The 19640-nt window shown below is 45.9% G+C and overlaps 1 protein-coding gene across 3 annotated transcripts in view; it reads right to left on the bottom strand.

The window, feature by feature from the left end:
* MAP3K20 (mitogen-activated protein kinase kinase kinase 20) overlaps positions 1-19640 on the bottom strand; it is a 187925-nt gene that overhangs the window by 25679 nt on the left and 142606 nt on the right. For all 3 annotated transcript variants that reach the window (XM_056110344.1, XM_056110345.1, XM_056110346.1), the window contains exons 12-16: positions 17557-17601; positions 15547-15577; positions 15315-15454; positions 8579-8641; positions 7195-7287 (exon numbers count right to left, since the gene is read on the bottom strand). In XM_056110344.1, coding sequence (XP_055966319.1) covers positions 7195-7287; positions 8579-8641; positions 15315-15454; positions 15547-15577; positions 17557-17601 — 372 coding nt within the window. The remainder of the gene's footprint in view (positions 1-7194; positions 7288-8578; positions 8642-15314; positions 15455-15546; positions 15578-17556; positions 17602-19640) is intronic.

The raw sequence follows: 19640 nt of genomic DNA, 5'->3' as shown, positions 1-19640 counted from the left end.
CATATAAAAAAGAAAGGGAAGGACAAGTTTGTCTGTTCTCATATGTATATTCTTACCTTTTCATGTTGGGGGTGGTCAGAGAGTACCCACACATTGTAATACAATGATAAGGGATCCAACTAGAGTTCCAACATGCGAATTTCCCTGCAAGCCCCTTTTTACAATCAGTGACTCTTACAATGTGGTCAGTATATTGATGAGTCAATAATAACAAAAACCCCAAGTCAATAGTGACTTCATTGGAAGACCAGGACTCTCTTTGAACTAATTACAAACCTTTTTTTAGCTGGAAAGCTGCAACAATATATCTGTAATTTCTAAAACCTCTATTTCCTTGCTATTTATTAAAAGCAATTCACTCTTGATTAAATAAAAGTAAGAGTGATCCAATCGTGAGTCCAAGCTGGCTTCCATGAGTTGACTGCTCACACCCCTTCCCAACTGCAAGGTCAGTGAGGTCAGTGTGGGAACTGGAAACTGAGGAGGGTATTCAAACCACGAACATCTGCAAACACTGAGCATTAGGGCAGGGAGACAGTATTTCTACCCTCCACTACTGGTATATCGGCAACTAAGGATGGAACATCTCTGCTTCTTCTGTTCTTTTAGAAGAGGCTGCCAGACCTGTTTGACAAGGTCTTTGGCCACTCTCTAGTCCTGAAGTCAAATTATGAATTATATTTGTTTCTTTGTTCTCAGTTGAAACTTGCTTTTTTGTTTCTTTTTTTAAAATAGAATCTCAACTCAGAAAGTTTATATACTTACGTATAAATAGGCATATACACATACCCCCATTGCAGGAGTTTATAGACTTATTATTAGTTGTTGTGTTGTTACTATTTTGGGCCATCCCTGGCTACACACAGAAAATACTCCCACCAGAGTGCTTCTGGCTCCGTGAGGTGCCTGGAGTCCTTGAGGTACCTAGATCCTGCATGTAAAGCCTTTGAGCCATCTCCCCAAATCATTTACATTAGATTTTTCTTTTTTTTTTCTTTTTTCTTTTTGGCTCACACCTGGAGATGCCCAGGGGTTACTCCTGGCTCTGCACTCAGGAATTACTCCTGGTGGTGCTCAGGGGACCATATGGGACGCTGGGAATCGAACCCGGGTCGGCTGCATGCAAGGCAACCGCCTTACCTGCTGTGCTATTGCTCCAGCCCCTACATTAGATTTTTAAAAAGAACAAGCTATATTAAAGTGTAGCTTTGAGCTGTTCTGGTATTTTTAAAAGGTGTTAACGTTTTACTTCCTTATAAAATCCTTTCCTTTGTGCTCTGTTATTTTATTCGTGTTTATTTATCCATTTATAAAAAGTACACAATAGGGAGGGGGAAAAAGCCCTACTTCACAGTTTTTGATATGTATAGTGCTCCAAGCAAGGGCCTGGAGATTCAATTAAGTTTATTAAATGCAACATTTCTGAAGCAACATTATAAAGACCTTGAAGCACAATACAAGTGGTTTTTTTTTTTAAATTCATGTTTCTAACCTATAGAAGAAAACCACCAGAGAAGTAAGGATCTCGCCTGAATTCCTGGGGTGGGACATGGAAGAAGGTAAGTGCTAACTGATCCTAAGGGCAAGGGGTGCAGAGGAACACAGGAAGGAGAGAATGAAATGAGAACACCTTTTGCTCCAGGGAGCCATTAATTACCTTCATGGCTTTAAAATCATCTCTTTCTCTCCCTGATTTGCTTGCCCCTTCAGAGGACCTCTCAAGAGGGAACAGAACTGCTGGGCACCTGGGGGGGGGGAGCTTTGTGGGTACCAGGGCCCCAGTTGTGGGGTGGAGGTCATCTGTTCCCAGGACTCTTCCCAGGGAAGGGGAGTGGTGAGGTCACAGGGAGCCAAGAGTCCAGCACTGGAGAGTCAGCAGGGCACCCCCAGGGTTCCTCCGGAGCCCCCTTCTGACGCTTGCCACACTGTCTAGGAAAGGTGATGGGAAGAAAATGACTGGGGCGGCTGGTTGCTAATTCCTGGCCCACACAAGTGACTGGGTATTCCTGAGTGGGGAGCCTCTGAGAGATGGTCTCAAAACGGTTTGCTGTTGCCTATTTCAGGAGGAGGAGGGGAGTCGGGAGGCAAATCCTGGAGCCCCTGTTCCTTTGGTGCCAAGTGAAAGGCTATAGATGGGCTAATACATGGTGCTTTCCTCCATGAAACAAAGCTAGTGGCCATTTCCGGTGAGCAGACACATCGCTGTCTGTGGCTTTTTCAGAGATTTGCTCTGGGGGATAGGGGTCCTGAGGCAGGGTGACATGGGGGGTTGAATCCTTGGAATGTCTCCACACGGTTGGGCTTCCCAGAGTCCTGCTGCAGATGGCACATGGATCGTGCTCCCTGAGCTGGGGGAGTGTGACAGTTACAAGAGCATTGGTGTCTGAGTGATAGCACAGCAGTGCTTGCCTTGCACACAGCCGAACCCAAGTTCAATCCCTGGCATCACAAAGGGTCCTCTGAACCTAGCCAGGAGTGGTCCCTGAGGGAAGAGACACTGAATTTTGCCCAATATGGTTCCCCCAAAAAACAAAACAATGATGTGAGCAAATGATTTGCAAATGATTTGGGAGAGTCTAAAATAATCCTCCTCCTCCTCCTCCTCCTCCTCCTCCTCCTCCTCCTCCTCTTCCTCCCAATGCCCACAGCTAAAACTATTTGTGCTAAAGACCCAAGAGCTGCCAATGCCATGGTAAATGCTACTTCATTGAACCAGTCACTAACTCTTCTTTAGGACAAGGTCAACTCAATGAGTAAAAACCATTCTCACTATTTTTCATTGCCAGTGTTGCCTTTGCTCCAACAATAGTTTCTCTGCCAAGTTGGACCAGAAAAGGAAAGGGAGAGAGCACATCATTTGCAGGGGCAATTCCTGAAGAGATTGGGTCTGGAGACTGGGGAGGGTTCTAAGGCGAAGATTATGGACAAGCTGTGTTTACACGTGACTCCAATAATTCAGGTCAGGTATCAGAGCCAGTGCATGTTGAACGCCAAGAGCGTAATGAAGACAAATTCTCTGCTCTCAGCTGTCTCCCCCTCTTTCAAGCCTGCAGCACACGTTCTCTTGCTGCTTCCTGATCAGGGATGACAATACTGCGCCTTACGGATCACGGATCATGCAGACATGCCAGAGGGATAAATGAGATGGCATTTATGAAATAACATGGGCACTTTAGGAAGAAGTACCAAATATGAGCTTTAAGCATTATCATTAGGTAATTACTTCCTCCTATGTCTTTTCAAGCCCCATTGCAATGTTCATCCCTTCTCCAAAAGGTGTGCATGGATGAGCTCCCAGTTTCAGCGACTGTCAGACTTTTAACTCATGGGCTACAATATTGTACAGCTCACATTTCCATCTCTTCCGTGATAACAGTGTCCATCCAGCTGCCCATCCTCAGAACCCCCACAGCCTCCTGCTCTGCTTCTCCTCGGCAAGTTGGCTCTCTTCTACTTCCTGTGTTCCGGGCTCTGCTCCTCGTCCCTTTCACCCTGCCATCTGTGTCACTGCCCAGGGGTCCTTTCTACTGTAGCCTGGTTCCTGCTCCATGAATGAGCCTCCTCAGTGCTTCTGAGAGACCTTCAACTTATTTGCTAAGACTGAAATCTGTTTTGGGCCCGAGAGATAGATAAGGCACTTGCCTTACATGTGGCCACCCTGTTCCTATCCACAGCATTCCTTGTGTCCCCTGAGCCTCACCAGGAGCAATCCCTGAGCACTGACCCAGGAGTAAGCGCTGAGCACTGCCAGGTGTGGCCCAGAAAAATACAACAAAAATCAAAACACCAAAATGGAAATAAGATTTTTTTTGGTTGTGGGGTCACACCTAGAAGTGCTCAGGGCTCTGTGCTCAGGGATCATTCCTTACTGGGTTCAGGGACCACATGGGGGGCCAGGAATCAAACCAGGGTCGACTGCATCCAAGTCAGGCACCCTACCGTCTGGACTATTGCTCCACTCCGAGATTCTTTAACTCTCTTTTCTTTCTCCTCCTCCCCCCCCTCCTCCTCCTCCTCCTCCTCCCCCTCCTCCTCCTCCTCCTCCTCCTCCTCCTCTTCCTTCTTCTTCTCCTCCTCTTCCTCCTCCTCCTCCTTCTCCTCCTCCTCCTCATCCTCCTCCTCTTTTTTTTTGGAGGGTCTCTCCCACTGATGTGGGAGAAGTGGGTGTATTCTGGGGCAACACCTAGTGATATTCTGCCCCACCATGTGAACTGAGATTTCCTTGTTCCTGCCCACCCTTCCAGGTACTAGACTCTGAGTTTGATCCACATCTCCCCCCCAAGTATTACAGTGAGTGATCCTTTGAGCACTGCTTGGCAGTCCCCATACACCTTGACCAAAAGGAGATAGTCCCAAGAAGAAAAGCTTTCCTGGTTTCATTCTTCTGAGCCTTTACAGATGCTCTTCCTTTTGCTGTTAATGTCTTTTCTCCCACTTATTAAATCTTAAGGGTTTCCACAGTTTAGCTCAAGCATCAATTATACGAGCAAGATTTTAACAACCTTCTCTGATCTCATTCCATGTTTGCTTCCAATGCCCATCCACTGTTTCTATTGATCAACATGCATGCTATCATAAAAAAACCAGTATTATTTATATTTTTAAAAACCATTGTTAATCTCTATCCTTCTCTCGCCTCCCTCCCTCCCTCCCTCCCTCCCTCCCTCCTTCCTTCCTTCCTTCCTTCCTTCCTTCCTTCCTTCCTTCCTTTCTTCCTTCCCTCCCTTTCATTTTTCCAGGGCTGGAGATTGAACCCAGGATCTCACCACACAAAACACACGGTTTACCACTGAACCACATCCCTAACCTGGTCTTGTCTATTTTATCCCATAAGCAATGGATCCTTGTGGGCCAGAACTGTACTTTTTGACTGCACTAGAGCATCTGTCCTAGAGCTCAGAGGTCTGCTGAATATGCATAGATGATGTTCACACCATGGAGATGATTAAGGATCAGCCAATTATCAAAGGCTGTGGCAACTGCAGACCCAGGGCTCACTTAGGACTCCAGAAGTCCATGTAGGTAGAGTGAAAACCAGACCACTATGTGGTCTCAAATAGCACTTGCAGCCTCTGATTTTAACCCCAAATACATATTTTACAGATTTCAATATTAATGAGCTGTTTCTTTGTTAACTGAAACTTTTTGATTGAGATACCTTCTGACAAGTCTATTCCAGGGAAACTCTCCCTTCTTAACATTGACAAGTTTTAATGAGATTTCAATACAGACCACTCATAAATAAAGTGCCATGGAGGCGAGGATACAGAGGAAGTCACATTAAAATGTGCATTTTAACAACAGATGGACTTAGGGGTGCCCACAGATACAGACTCTAGGGATAAAAAGGACCTTGGTTAGTGGTTAGTGGAGAGAAAAAACTCTCTTATACCCACACTTTTGGAGGCATGGCCACGCATAACAATGCTCACAGCTAACTCCTGGCTCCACACTCAGTGATCAATCCTGGCAGTGTTCAGGAGAGCATATAGGGTGTCAGGGTTCAAATATGGTCAGCTGCAAGCAAGGACCTATGACTGCAATCTCTGGTGCCCCACTGCCCCCTCTTATATCTCCATAAGGAATCAACAATAGGAATGGACATAATTTCCCAGAGAAAAAGGAAAAGTGCTCATGTGCAAGAAAGCTGGAACTAGAGCAGTATTTATTTCATCAAGTTCTATATCCAAAACATGGGAAGTCAATATTTCTACTCAGCAAAACACCCTTATACCTGCAGTGGCACAGGTGAGACACTGTATACAGTCTAGAAAGAGGATCCTGTGATGCTCCAGGTGAAGCTTCTTCCCAAGTGATTTTCAGTTCTTTCCAGGGCCAAGTTCTGGGTGAGTGGGTTTGATTCGCAAAGGCTATATGAGCCCACTAAGCCTGTACCAGCTCTGTGGAGTGACTGGCTACGGGCCGGTTATTTCCACAGGAGAATGAGAAGGATGAATGGTGAAATAGTGAAAGACTTGGATCTGGGGTCCAGAGGCAAGCATTCAAATCCCAGTTCTGTTGCTCGCTGGATATATAACTCTTGGACACACATGCTTTTTGTTGTTTGCTTTGTTTTGTTTTTTTTTAAACCCTCTAACCTCTCAGTTTCCTCATTTGTGAAATAAGAGACAGATCGTAGCACACACCTCTCAGTTCTGTACACCTGGAACACAGGTGTGAATGGAAATCAGTGTTACCGTAAGCCATTTGTGGTCATCCAAAGTAACACAAACATACTACAGTTCTAATTCATAGGCCACCTGTGCAAAATAATTTTTCAGATCCTAGAAAACAAAATCCGAAGCAACCTAATGTAAAAGTTCAATGAAGTTAGTATTGGTTAAAGGTCCTGCCATCCTATATAGAATGCTCCACCCTATTTTGAATGGCTCATTTGTGTTTCCAGCCCCTTCCTTTTTTTTTTTTTTTTTTGAGTTTTCATCTTGCCTAATAGTTCCACTCTCAGTGTTGCTTTACTTTGCAACTATAAGCCAGACACACTTAAGAAACAGGCATTGGGCCAAGGAATGCTCAGTAAACACAGGCTTTGCACGCAGGAGACCTGGGCTCCATCCCAGGTATTGTGTGGTCTCCTAAACACCTCTGGGTGCTGGGTGCAACTCAGAGCCTGGAGCCTGGAATAATCCTGAGCACCTTCTTTTTTTTTGCTTTTTGGGTCACACCCAGCAATGCTCAGGGGTCACTCATGGCTCTGCACTCAAGAATTACTCCTGGCGGTGCTTGGGGGACCATATGGGATGCCGGGGGTCGAACCCAGGTTGGCCGCGTGCAAGGCAAATGCCCTACCCGCTGTGCTATTGCTCTGGCCCCCTGAGCACCTTCTGGGTGTGGTTCCCAAAAGAAAAGGGAAAAGAAGAGGACCCAAACTCAGGAAGCTGTGATGCCAAGTGCCAGTCACTGGGGCCTGTGCACCCATCCCTGGTCTGGTGCTTCTTTCCTCCAGTGTGTGGGTGATCTCCCAGAAGGATTTAGCTGAATGAGAGTGTGAGGCACCTGGCATTGTACCAGGAGTAGTTGGGAGTCTGTCCGCTCAATTCTACCTTACAAAATCTGTCAATTTGTTCAAACTCAAGTGACCAGCTGGTAGGGGCTGGACTGAAATCATAGATCTTCAGGAAAGAAAAAGAGAAGATTTCGTTGTTATTTATTCAAAGAATTTAAAAGATGATTTACCTGTGGGCCAGTTCCAGGTTTCAAGTGAAAACCAAAAACAAGTTCAAGGTTCACTACTTTCTCCTCATTTTCTTCAGGTTCACCCACTGAGTCCTACAACAAAAAATAAGAAAGCACTATTCATTCTAGATACTCATTTGTCAACTTGTAGTCCATGTAGCAGTGCAGTTTACCGATATTTTCAGGTGGTCAGCCAAAAATATCTTCCCAGTCATGGAGCAGATTTAAACCACAGCTCTGTGGACCAATGCTGGTCCTTAGGTGTAAAAAGGCCGAATACCACAGTCTGAGTACTGTCAATTGACTGCTAGTCCTCTGACTGGAGTATGGACCCAGTGGTGGTCTGAATGCAAAGGCTGAAATCTCTTTTCTGTATAGTGCTGGACGGAGAGAGAGAACTGGGGCATTTTCCTTACCCACCAGGAGTGATCTGTGCCCATAGGTAGTTCTTGTCTTTTGGTTTCCTCAGCACTTATTTTTCACTTCCAAAACTAATATGATGTTTGACTTTGAAATGTTTTAGATTAAGTCACAAATTAAAATTACTGAAAGCAAGAGAAATGGCATATTCAGCCCTAAAGAACTTGGGTGACTAGAAAGCAAGTCACTCTTTCTTTCACAAAGCATCCTGTGCTGTTGGTTCAGTTCGACCCAGAGAGGCTCTAAGCACCTGGGCATATACTAGGAGTCTCCAGCCTCTGTGGTCCCAACACTCAGGATAGTCACAGGCAATTTCCAAAGAGGGATGATGTTTTACCTGGGGCTTAGACAGGTGTGTGTGTGTGTGTGTGTGTGTGTGTGTGTATGTGTATGTGTATGTGTGTGTGTGTGTGTGTGTGTGTGTGTTGGGGGGGCAGAGTGAGTCTTGACAACATTAGGGAGGAAAACATGGTTAATGAATGAGAAACGTTTTGGCTATTCATTGCAAAGGTCTACTAATTTTACAACAATGCACCTTTATATACAAATGAATGATGATTATATGAAAATTTATCCAGACAATAAACCTCCCACCCCTCTAAGGGCACACCTTAGAATGTGTGAATTCTCTCAGTGATTTATATGTGAGACAAAGGTCTCAAGGGACAGGTGGGTGGCCAGAGGTACCCGCTGCTAAGGCTGCATTCCACCCCCCAGCCACTTGAGCAGCTCACATGTGTGGCTCTTACCGGAAAGGCACTGTTGATATTTCAACTTAGTGGGATCAAGGGACTTCCGCTTAGGGTGCACCCTTGGCTTTACTCAAAGGGGCTTTTGTTGGGCAGAGATGATGGAATTGCACTTCAAACATTTGTTGCCGACCTTTGCAAATGTAGGTGTGGATGTGGCAGGTGTGCATGTCAATAAAAGTCACATACTTTCAATAAGAAGGAAAACACCTTACCTTAATGAGCGGTGGGAAGTGAAACAAGTTTAGATAATCATGAGTTAACTTCTCAATGGCTGACTGTAAAAAAAGGGGGGGGGGGAGAATTACATGGTTTTATTAATGATCTGCAAGTACTCAGATTATAAGTATTGTACGCATACAAAGGTATTGTTTTGCAGTTCATAAAATACCTTGGGGATGTTAATATTCAACATTGAGAAGCAACATCAGTTGTTGGAAGCACTATATAGGAAGTTTGTGATTCTTTAATGGAACAGGGAAGGTTTTTTAAATACGTTAAAACTCAGGCTAAACAATAAATGAAACTATACTTTAAACACCAGTTGAGTGGTGACAAGGTAATATTCTGGTGTTTCCCTGAACGACTGTGGGAAAAACAACCTCTATCCCCAGAAACTTCCATCAGGGCTGGAGTCTCATTTTAAGGGTAGTTGCACTGGAAGAGCTTTTCTGTAGGTATATGTTCAAGCCCACTCCACAAAGCACAGAGAACCCATAAGGGAAAGGGTAATTTAAATTACAAGTTTTTAAAACTCATCAGGTATAACCCAGCTTTTTTTTGGGGGGGGGGGGGTGTATGGAACAGACCCTGTTAAGAGTTCTAAGTGCCAAATTAGATGCATTTTAAAGAAGTGAAATAAAAGCTGCTGGCACTTTATCAAGTGAATGCTTACTTTTTTTTTTGGGGGGGTGGCTTGGGGGATGTAGGTTTGGGGCCCAACCCAGCAATGCTTAGGGTCTACACTCCCAGCTCTGCACTCAGGAGTCACTCCTGGCAGTGCTCAGGAGACCTTAAGGAATGCTGCGGATTGAACCTGTGTGCAAGGGAAGAGTCCTGCTTGCTGTGCTATTGCTCCAGCTCCGGTAATGAATGTTTACTGCACATTCAGCCCTGCTCCCTTAGGCAGCCACTGTACACAAGAGTCCCCCAGCAAAGGGGTGAAGAGAAGGAGCCCACACCACACCAGTGTCCAGCACCCAAGTAAGAACTGAGAGACCCTCTGAGATGGTGGACATCAAACTAACACAGTGAGTCCCTTGGAGAAAAAGCAGGGAATGGAGGATACATTCTCATGACTGTGTGTGAGCATACATATGCATATGCATATGTGTGATTGTGCTTATATGTGAACATGTATGTATGTGTGTCCACGCGTGTATTTGCATCTAAACTGCCTGTGGGAGTTCAGCTGGTGTCCTGCCCTGTGAGGCCCAGCTGGAAGCATTATCCATCCTCATGTTCCCAGAGTGTTGACTGGGCACTTCTCCAGCCCCTGCCAGAGCAAGCCTTCATGACCCTTCTCCCCACCCACACCCCTTCTCCTGTGAGTTTGTCAGAAGTACCCACAGCCCTGCTTAGCAGTTGAATGTGCCTGGGGGTAGGTGGGTTCCCTAGACAGCGGCATGGACGCTGCCTGGGTTATGGCAGCATGGCACAGTCCAGGCCTGCTTTTGAGAGAACTATCTTGATGAATGGGCTGGAGAGATAGCACAGTGGGTAGGGCGTTTGCCTTGCACGCGGCTGACCCGGGTTCAATTCCTCTGTCCCTCTTGGAGAGCTGGCAAGCTACCGAAAGTATCCCACCTGCACAGCACAGCCTGGCAAGCTCCCCTTGGTGTATTCGATATTCCAAAAACAGTAACAACAAGCCTCACAATAGAGACGTTACTGGTGCCCGCTGTAGCAAATCGATGGAAAACAGGAGGACAGGATTACAGTGTTATCTTGATGAGCACATGAGATTCATCCAGGACTTTGGAGGACATCATGGTCCCCCCACAGATGCTGGTCAACCCCTATTTCATTGTTTGGCGTAGACACACCATGTCATGTGGGTAGGCCCACATTCTCCACCTCCATTCAGATCCTTGCCCAGAACTCATGTGACTTGGCTGTGCTGACCATCAGACCCTGTTTTCATCACTTCAGCCATGGTGTTAGCGGCACCTTCTCTTCCACCTCCTTTTTTTTTGAGGCAGCTCTTCCCCTCTCTTCTTCCCAGCCTCCTTTGAACCATGTGCATTCTTGCTTACTTTCCTTTTCTTTCCTTTTTTTTCCCTTAGTGTTAGAGTGGGGGATGATACTTGGTATTGTTTGGAGGCTACTCCTGGCAGTGCTCAGGGTCAGCTCCCAGTGCTTGTAGGACAATGTAGTGCTGGAGATAAAACTGAGGGTTCCTGCATGCAAAGCATGTGCTTCAGCCCTTTGAGCTGCTTCCCTGACCCTATGCATATCTTTCTGAAGGCATGAAGCCAAGGGGGAGTTGGTAGTGGTGGTGGGGGGGGGAGAGACAGAGAGATAAGAAGAGTAGAGACAAGGAGAGAGAGGAGAGAGGAGAAGAAAGATGAGGAGGGAGAGAATATCAGGGAAAAGGGTTTCAGGGTGCAATTCAGGGACAAGGAAAACTTTCACCAAGTTGTGCAACCATTAGCCCTATCCAGTCCTAATGCTTTTTCATTACCCAAAGGAGACCATTAAACTGTCACTCTAGTCCCTCCCTGCCTCCATCCCTGACAGCCAATAGTCTATGTCCCATTTCAGGATCTGTGATTCTAGACATTCACATAAAAGGGCTTTTGCTGAGTGTGATCTCAGGGCTGCTTTCATGAAGGACCACGTCCCAGCCTCCCCTTGGCCTGGCAGCATCTCACTGCACTCTCCTTCCAGCCTGGGAACACCTCTTGGGTCTGTTGGGTAGCCTCTCCTTTCCCTTCCAATTTTCACTACACCAGCGAGGCCTTACTACTATGTATCAGTGTAAGCCCTTTTGAACCTAAGACCAGCCCTGGTCCAGTCTGAGGACCAACAGCTATAACTTCTGCAGGGGCCAATAATTTAGAGTATCACTGCTCTATATTACCACCTCTGAACTGGTCATTCACAGCCAATTTCTCCATCTAAATCCACTTTACAACTTCTAAAAGCAAAGTTTAACCAAAAGAAAAAAAAGTGTGTGTGTAGAGTGAATACCAGGAATTGGACCCAGGGTCTCAGGCCCCTGAGGCATCCGCTCTACCACTGAGTCACATTCCAGCTCCAGAAGCTGAGTTCTAAATATGTCATTTCTTCAGACTTCCCATGTTCCCTTCCTCCTTGTGTCTCAAGAATTCTATTTCAGGCCTTTTCCACTCTGGATAAGCCAGTCTTCTCTCCTGAACATAGTTCTTTCTCTCTACTCACCTCTACATAAATTTCTTTCAATAAAAATTTGTGTCACTTAAAAGAAAAAAGAATTCTATTGCACACCTGTCTTCCTATTGGACAGAGCTATGTGCTGTGTACCAGTCATTTGCAGGGGGAGGGGGTCAGGCCATACCAGGCAGTACTCAACTCTTGCAGGCAGTGCTCAATTCTTGCCCTTGGCTCTTTGCACAGGGGACCATATAGGATGTCTGGGATCAAAATGGGGTGAGCTACATGCTAGGCAAGTGTTCTGATGCGTGTACTATCTCTCCAGCCAAGAACTGCTCCCTTGTCTTTTTTTTCTATTCCTTTAGTTTCTTTTGTTCTCTCCTTTTCACTGAACTCCTTCTGATCTATTCTAGAATGTTCCTATCCTAGGCCTGCCTACACTCCAAGGTCTGTCTTTGCTCCATGATCCAGCTCCAGTGCTAGGGCTCCAAAAACTTCCCTACTCCAAAGCTTACTACTGACACTCTCCTCCAAAGCTCCTGTACCCATCCCTCCCAAGAGGTACTGAAGAGGTCCTCCCCTCCACGCTGCCAAAACTCTGGGTCTTGAAGAGCTGTTTGAACAGGTTTCAGCTCTTCTCTGGGACGTACATTCCCAAAGGGCAAGATTCTTCTCCTCATTTTCACAGGCCCGGTCTTGCTGCATTAGTGGAACAACAGTCAATACATTTGACTGTTGCTTGCTGCAGTGATATACAACCAGCAAAAAGGAAGCACTTTGTCCTAGGTCAAGTCTGGGAACATTTAAATCAAAATTGTTTTGGAGAACTCTCGTGGTTTGCTCCCTTTTTCTCTTGACTATTCTTTAAGGAATGTGAGACTTTTTTTCCCCGCCAAAGACAGCAAAGGAGTAGGGGAGATGGAAGCATGTTTTTATAGCACCTGCTGATGAAGAGAAGATCCACTAGATTTCTCTCTTGGAACCTGCAACATCTCTGTGCTAGAGAAAACAATTTTTCCTACTGTAGCCCATCCAACGATACTTTTCGGAACAGGATGATAATTAGAAGTTGAGTTTGGGGCAGTCTTTGAGATACATAGTATACATCTCAAATGAGGTTTCCTAGAGGTTTCCCGAGAGAGGAAAGAGAGCAAGGGCGGAATTTTATTTTCAGTCATTTTTGGTTTGGGGGCCACAACTGTTTGTGCTCAAGGCTTGTTCTTGCTTGGTGCTCAGGAATCACTCCTGATGGTGCTCAGGGTGTGTTTTGTGGTGCCACAGACAGACCTGGAGTTGGTTGCCTGCCGTACTACTGGTCTACCCACAGAACATAGATTTTGTCTTGGAAATGGTCCTTTTCCATTCCCTTGAACAGCCTCACAGCCATCAGGCCCCCGGGAGGATTGCTTGAGACAGTCCTCAGGATGGCAGTGGTGGGTTTTCTTGGGACTCTGGTGGGGATTTCCTTTGAAAATCCAATTGTTCTCTGAGGAAAAGGGGGAAAGTAGTTGGTATGTTGGTAAAACCTTTGTGGAAATATGGACTTGGAAAGAGGCTCCCCCCTTTAAAAAAATTTGTTGTTCTCTTCTTTTTAACCTTTGCAGACCATTCTATTTACCCACTCTGGGGTGGAGGAGGTTTGGCAAGCAAACTTGAGCTTATCCTGGGATCTCTCTGGAAACACACCTCTGACTAATAACAATGCCCACAAAGAGGCCAGCAATTCTTATTTAGTTTGAGTAACTAAAACAAACAAAGAGTCCAGGTCTTGTTGCCAAACTCTTAACAAAACCACAAAACCAGATTTAAAAGCTCTGAAACTACTGGATTAAAGTTTTTAGGAAAACGCTTGTATTTCTGGGAAAATGAGAGATGACAAAACAGGCATGGTGGAGTCTGTTCCAGGTCAAAATTACAATGACCAGGACAAAAGCGGGGGGGGGGGGGGGGGGGAAGGGGGAGGGGGAGGGGAAGAGACTGGAGCACGTGCCTGGAGAGCTGGGACCTCAGTGTGATCTTTGGTACCTCATGACCCAGGGGCATCACCAAAGAGAGAGCTCTGGTGGCCCCCATACTGCTGAGGAGCAGTACAAAATCTCGGAGGGGGGGGGGAAGAGTAAGAGAGAGAGAAGAGAAAGAAAGAGAAAAAGGAAAAAAGGAAAAATAGATAAAGTGATAAAGAAAGTAAAAGAAAGTGAGAAAGCAAGAAAATAAGAAAGTAGCAAGAAGAGAAAGGAAAGGAAAGGAGAGGGAGGGAGGGAGGAAGGAAGGAAGGGAGGGAGGGAGGGAGGAAGGAAGGAGGAAGGAAGGAAGAGGGGAGGGAGGGAGGGAGGGAGAGAGGGAGGAAGGAAGGAAGAGGGGAGGGAGGGAGGCAGGGAGGGAGGGAGGAAGGAAGGAAGGAAGGAAGGAAGGAAGGAAGGAAGGAAGGAAGGGGGAGGGAGGGAGGGAGAGAGGGAGGAAGGAAGAAAGGAAGGAAGGAAGAGGGGAGGGAGGGAGGTAGGGAGAGAGGGAGGAAGGAAGAAAGGAAGGAAGGAAGGAGGAAGGAAGGGGGAGGGAGGGAGGGAGAGAGGGAGGAAGGAAGGAAGGAAGAGGGGAGGGAGGGAGGGAGAGAGGGAGGAAGGAAGGAAGGAAGGAAGGAAGGAAGGAAGGAAGGAAGAGGGGAGGGAGGGAGGGAGAGAGGGAGGAAGGAAGAAAGGAAGGAAGGAAGAGGGGAGGGAGGGAGGTAGGGAGAGAGGGAGGAAGGAAGAAAGGAAGGAAGGAAGGAGGAAGGAAGGGGGAGGGAGGGAGGGAGAGAGGGAGGAAGGAAGGAAGGAAGAGGGGAGGGAGGGAGGGAGAGAGGGAGGAAGGAAGGAAGGAAGGATGGATCACAAATTCCACAGCATTTCCAGGACTTCTGGTCTGTCAGCTCGGGTTACACTCAGGTCTTGGACAGTCTGGCATCCTGAATTCTGTCAGCCACCAGAGTCACCTCCTAATCTTCCTGAATAGGCTGGACTTTCGGTGCTACACCTGCTTTTTGTTGGGTCCCGTTTCACACACTGAGGCCTATTCTTAGGCAGTGCCTCTGGTCATTTACTGGTCATTTTTTCTTTGGCAATGGCCTACTGGTCCTTGGCTTTCAGTTTCTTCCTAACTTTTTTCCAGAAGCCTTCTGCCTCCCCCTTCTTTAAAAACTGTATGTATTATAGTTTTAAAATTGTATTTATTATAATTTAGAACTATAATAAATTGCATTTATTATAGTTTGCAATACTTTTCCCATTTCTGGTGTTGACACGACACTTTGCACTCTGCTTCTAACTGTTTTCATTGTAATGTCACTGCTGAATTGCTGTCCCCTGCTCCAGAAACCGAAGAACGCCAGAGGCTAGCATCACTATAGGGTGTGTACAGGGAACTCTCTCCGGTTAGCACTAGCCCATTCGGTGCTGGATTATGGGAATGGAGGTTATGAGGGCAGGAATGAATTACTGACTGGTAGAAAAGTATTTCAACCCATTCTCACTCCTCAGGCTCTGACACCACAAATGGTTCTCCCTCCTCCTGGGAGGAGCCCAGGGAGGGATGCTGGGAACGGCTGCCCCCTTTCTGAGGTACCTTTAAATGGATGATATGTCCCTTGGAGACGATGCCCATGTCTTTCATATCTTCTTCATCCAGCAGAAGCAGGCGCTTGCCGGTAATGTTGTTTTCCTTAAACAAGCTGGCATAGATACTCATCTCTGCTGAAGAGTCCCCTGAAGTGATTAGAGGCAGAATCACATTAGACTCAGTCACGGCCAGAGCAAAGGTAGCTCTAGGAAATAAGAAGGTAAGTTATTCCACTTGCCTTTTCTGACGAGCTGCTGGACCCAAAAATACTGTGAAAGAGAAGACAAAGTTTTGAAGATTCATACGTGCCCAGGGGCAGACTTCACAGCAGAACACATCATTTTCAACAGATTAAAATCTCTGCAACTCTTGGTTCCACTACAAAGGTAAAGTGGAAGCTTTTTTCTTGATAGTTTTTAAAACAGCTGTCTTTCACATTGGAGCTGCTCAGGGGGTCTCAGACAACTGAGCAGTACTTTCCTTCCAATGTGGGATAATTAAAAATCCATTTGAGAAGATTCTTGCATAATCTTTGGAGGCGCTGTGGGTCCCTGCATTATTGAGGGAGACCTCAGGAACTGCATGGCCGAGGACAGAGAATTGGGGAGAACGCGCCTTGCTCCAAGTCAGGACTTGAAGCACCTGGGTGTGGTCCTGAACTTCGTGAGTAGAATGAGGCTGGACCCAGGGTGCCTCAGACCAGAGAGTTTACTTGGCACCTGATAAATGCTAACCTGCCACATTACCTGGGTGAAGCAAAAGACAAAGGAGGCAAGAGCCAGGCTTGTCAATTCTCCGGGGGAGCCCTGGACTCTGCATTTTATTTAAATGGTTCGCATACCACTTACCATCAGAGCAAAGATGAAAACTAGATGTCACACAGTGCCTTTGAAGAAGTTTCTTCTCAAATGAGAGGGGCCAACTTTGCAGCAGAGATAAAGGGATTCTATGCAGGCCCATGAGTGAAGTCACTCTTAAGCCCTCTTTCCTTATGAAGTGGGGCTGGCAGGAAATCTAGAATCACCGGGGTGCAGTGAATGGAAAGAAGTAGAGACAACTGGTGCCACGTTTCCTCTCCTTGGAGAAGCCAGGGAGGTGAGCTCATGCTGTGAGCAGCTTCCTCCTGCAGAGTACAAAGGGGAGGGGGGGGGGGGGACCTGGCCAGTCCAGAGAGCTGGGCGGAGTTAGGAGAAGGGTTTCCAGTAGTGGGTTTTCACCTCGCTACTGGCATAGATCCCTTGGGGCAGGAGCCTTCTAAGGCTGGTGGCCCAGATTTTCCCTTTCTTTCACTGTCTTCTTGAGCTTATAAAACAGACCTGGACAGGTCTGAGCCTCCATCATTTGTGAGCACAGACCTCAGGCCTGTGACTCACTAAGGAAATTGGCACAGATATGCAATAGGCCAAGTAGAAGAGAGGGAGTCTATCTCGAGGTCTGCCCCCAGGGCTGACATCTAGTGACTTGGTCTGGCTAAATCCTCAAGGCCAGTGGGTCTCATGCTGCAGGGACTGGGATGGTCAGGAGGCCCTGCCTATTCTCCAGGCACAAGGCCAGCAGGGACATGGCAGATACGAACAAGCCTGAGGAGAGAGGGCCCTCATTCAGCAGGCCCAGTTCAGCACTGCCTGGGCCAGCTCTTTTTCCCACCAGGATTCAATCGCCTTCCTTGTATTTCAGGAAAATAAAAGATTTTTGTTGTTGTGGTGGTGGTGGCATTTTTTTTGTTTGTTCAATTGTTTTTAAGTATATTCAATTGGTATTGTGACTCAGTCGTTGAGTTTTTATTTTCAGTATCTATTTCTATATTCTGGAATACCTTCCTGGAAAACAGGGTGGTGGAATTCTTTTGTAATATTTGAAGAGATCCTTGCTTTGCTTTTGAAACCTTATTTTTCATCATTACTGCATTAAAAACTAGAAAAGTATAAACCTTGTGAACCTCACCTAAAGCAGGATTTTTCTATAACCCACAGCCCTATAGCTGCATTTAATTTTATTTATTGGGGACGTGGGTGGGGGAGGTTAGGCCATACCCTGCAAGATTCAGGAGTTACTCCTGGTTCTGTTCTCCCCAGCAGTGCTCAGGAGACTGTGTGGTGACAGAGACTGAAATGGGCTTGGCTGCAGCAAGACAAGCAAGCTGAACCCGAGAACTATCTCTCCAGTCGTCTAGCTGCCTCCTAAACCCCAGGATTGCTATAAGAAAGACCCGCCCAAACAGAACGAGGCGTGAACAGAAGCAGCTTACCACATCGTCTTCTGTCCACGCACCAATATCAAAGGAAGGCAGCAACTGCGTGGGAAATATGAAGGAAATGAAAAAAATGTAATGGTTTCATTGTTTTTTGACTTACCCCTGTGGCAATATTTTAGCTCTTGGCTGTTGCTTTGGCTTAATCATGAATGGAAAGCAATTTCTATGACCTTTAGGGGAATTTCTTGGCCCAGAGAAGCCAATAATGGCTCTTGATAACAAAATTTAAGGAATTTCTGACAATTATCAGATTATCACAGCCTTATTTAGAAATCTCAATCAAAGAGAGGTTCATCGGATAACTCATTAAAATTCCAAAGCAACTACTTGGTACCCACTTTTATATACTTATTTTCACAGGGAAATTCTATGGGTTTAACTTAACGTTTGACTTACCTTATATATTTGTCAACCAAATAAGTGCTAGGCATGGATGAAGGACAAGTGAAATTGGTATTGTCCTCTGAAACCCAGGTTGCAGAGTTGCTTTGCTTAAAACTAAGTGAAACCATCCGGTGGACAAACATGAACGAGAGCCTAGTGAGAATTTTCCTCCTGCCGGCTCTATTTTCAGAGCCAAGCTATGAGCTTCAGGAAAAACATTGTGGGCTAAATCATAAGCTCCATCACAGCCTGGAAAAGATCTCTGTGTTCTGTGAGTTGAACAGGTGTTGATAGAGTCATTCAATCTCAGTTCCAAATAACATTTTTTTTGCAGATGAATAGATAAAAAAAGAAATTGAATTTGATGGCTTTTACTATGAGTGCAAAAATCCCATGGGAAACAAATCCTTTGAGTCCACAGGTAGCTTGAACTCAGGTGCTCAAAATTCTGCTAGGAATTGTGCAATCATGGCCTTTGAGAAACTTCTTTTAATTTTATTTAATTTGAGGGGAAATAGCTATGGATGGTACATGGAGGAGTTCAATGACCTTCACGCAAGATCAAAGCTGAGCTCTTAGCATAGAAAGTCTGCCAATATTTGTTGAGTAGATAAAAATTAAAAAGTGCATTTCCTAAAATGCTACCTTATCTGATAAAGTGAGTTCAATGTGTTTGGTGTACCGGGGAAACACATGGGCTTCTCAGACTAAATTGGGGAGAACGGAAGTCATGTTGGTTTGACCTGGGCACTGTGGAACAGAGAAGAGAAGTGATTCTAGAGAAGCAGCAAGACTAAAACTGAGGTTGGCAGGGAGCAGTGGGGAGGCAACATGGACATGGCTTTGCTTAACTGGAACTCTCAAAGGCAGTTTGCATGTCTGAGGGCCAAAGGGAAATGAGGCCAACTTTGGGAAGCTAGAGTAATTTTTTAAAAAAAGACCTGAGTGGATAAAATAAATATGAATGTGCAGATTTTGTGTTTTAAAAGCAAGTTTTAAGACCCAAACTGCTACAACTCTCTCTGCTCTGCTACCCTCATGTGTTCTGATTCACGTCAGCGTGCCCCTTCCTTCCTCTAAAACACCTGACGAAGAAAGGAATCATCACAGATACTCACCTGCTTTAATAATGCAGTGAGGAAAGTGACTGGAGGAATAGATTCTAAACTGAACTTGATCAAAAGAAATTCATGACAAGTTTTATTTCTTCACAGGGCAGCTGGATACAGCTGCAGAAACATGTCATTCCCTTCTCTTCATGAAACATGTGAAATAAGGAACGTTTCTGATTAGTACAAGAAATAACTGACTGAGTTACAGAAATATTTCCCTGCACCCTGGCTGGCTTTTATGGCGAGTGTGTGTTATGTGTATGTACTTATGTGTATAGTGTTTGGACTTTTACTATAATCTCCAATGTGATAAACAGAATTGAGAGGCATTCCTTGCATAGAGTAAGGGTGGTAGGAGAAACAACAACCAAAGCCAACATCTTTCCTTTTCATGGCAAAAGGAGTGAAGAGCTCTCTTGTGTGCTGAGTATGGCTTGTCAAGGTAGCACCCAAAGGGAAGAGCAGGCTTCCTTGGGGGACACCCTCTGGCAGGATCAAGGCCCTGAGCTCACACAGAGGAGAGGGGAAGGCTGGCGCCAGGCTTCAACATGGTGTAGAGAGATGGGCAAGACAGGATCAGAG

The sequence above is a fragment of the Sorex fumeus genome, unplaced genomic scaffold (assembly GCF_029834395.1).
Source record: "Sorex fumeus unplaced genomic scaffold, SorFum_2.1 ptg000009l, whole genome shotgun sequence".
Classification (NCBI taxonomy): domain Eukaryota; kingdom Metazoa; phylum Chordata; class Mammalia; order Eulipotyphla; family Soricidae; genus Sorex; species Sorex fumeus.
This window is presented reverse-complemented; position numbering and strand designations above follow the sequence as displayed.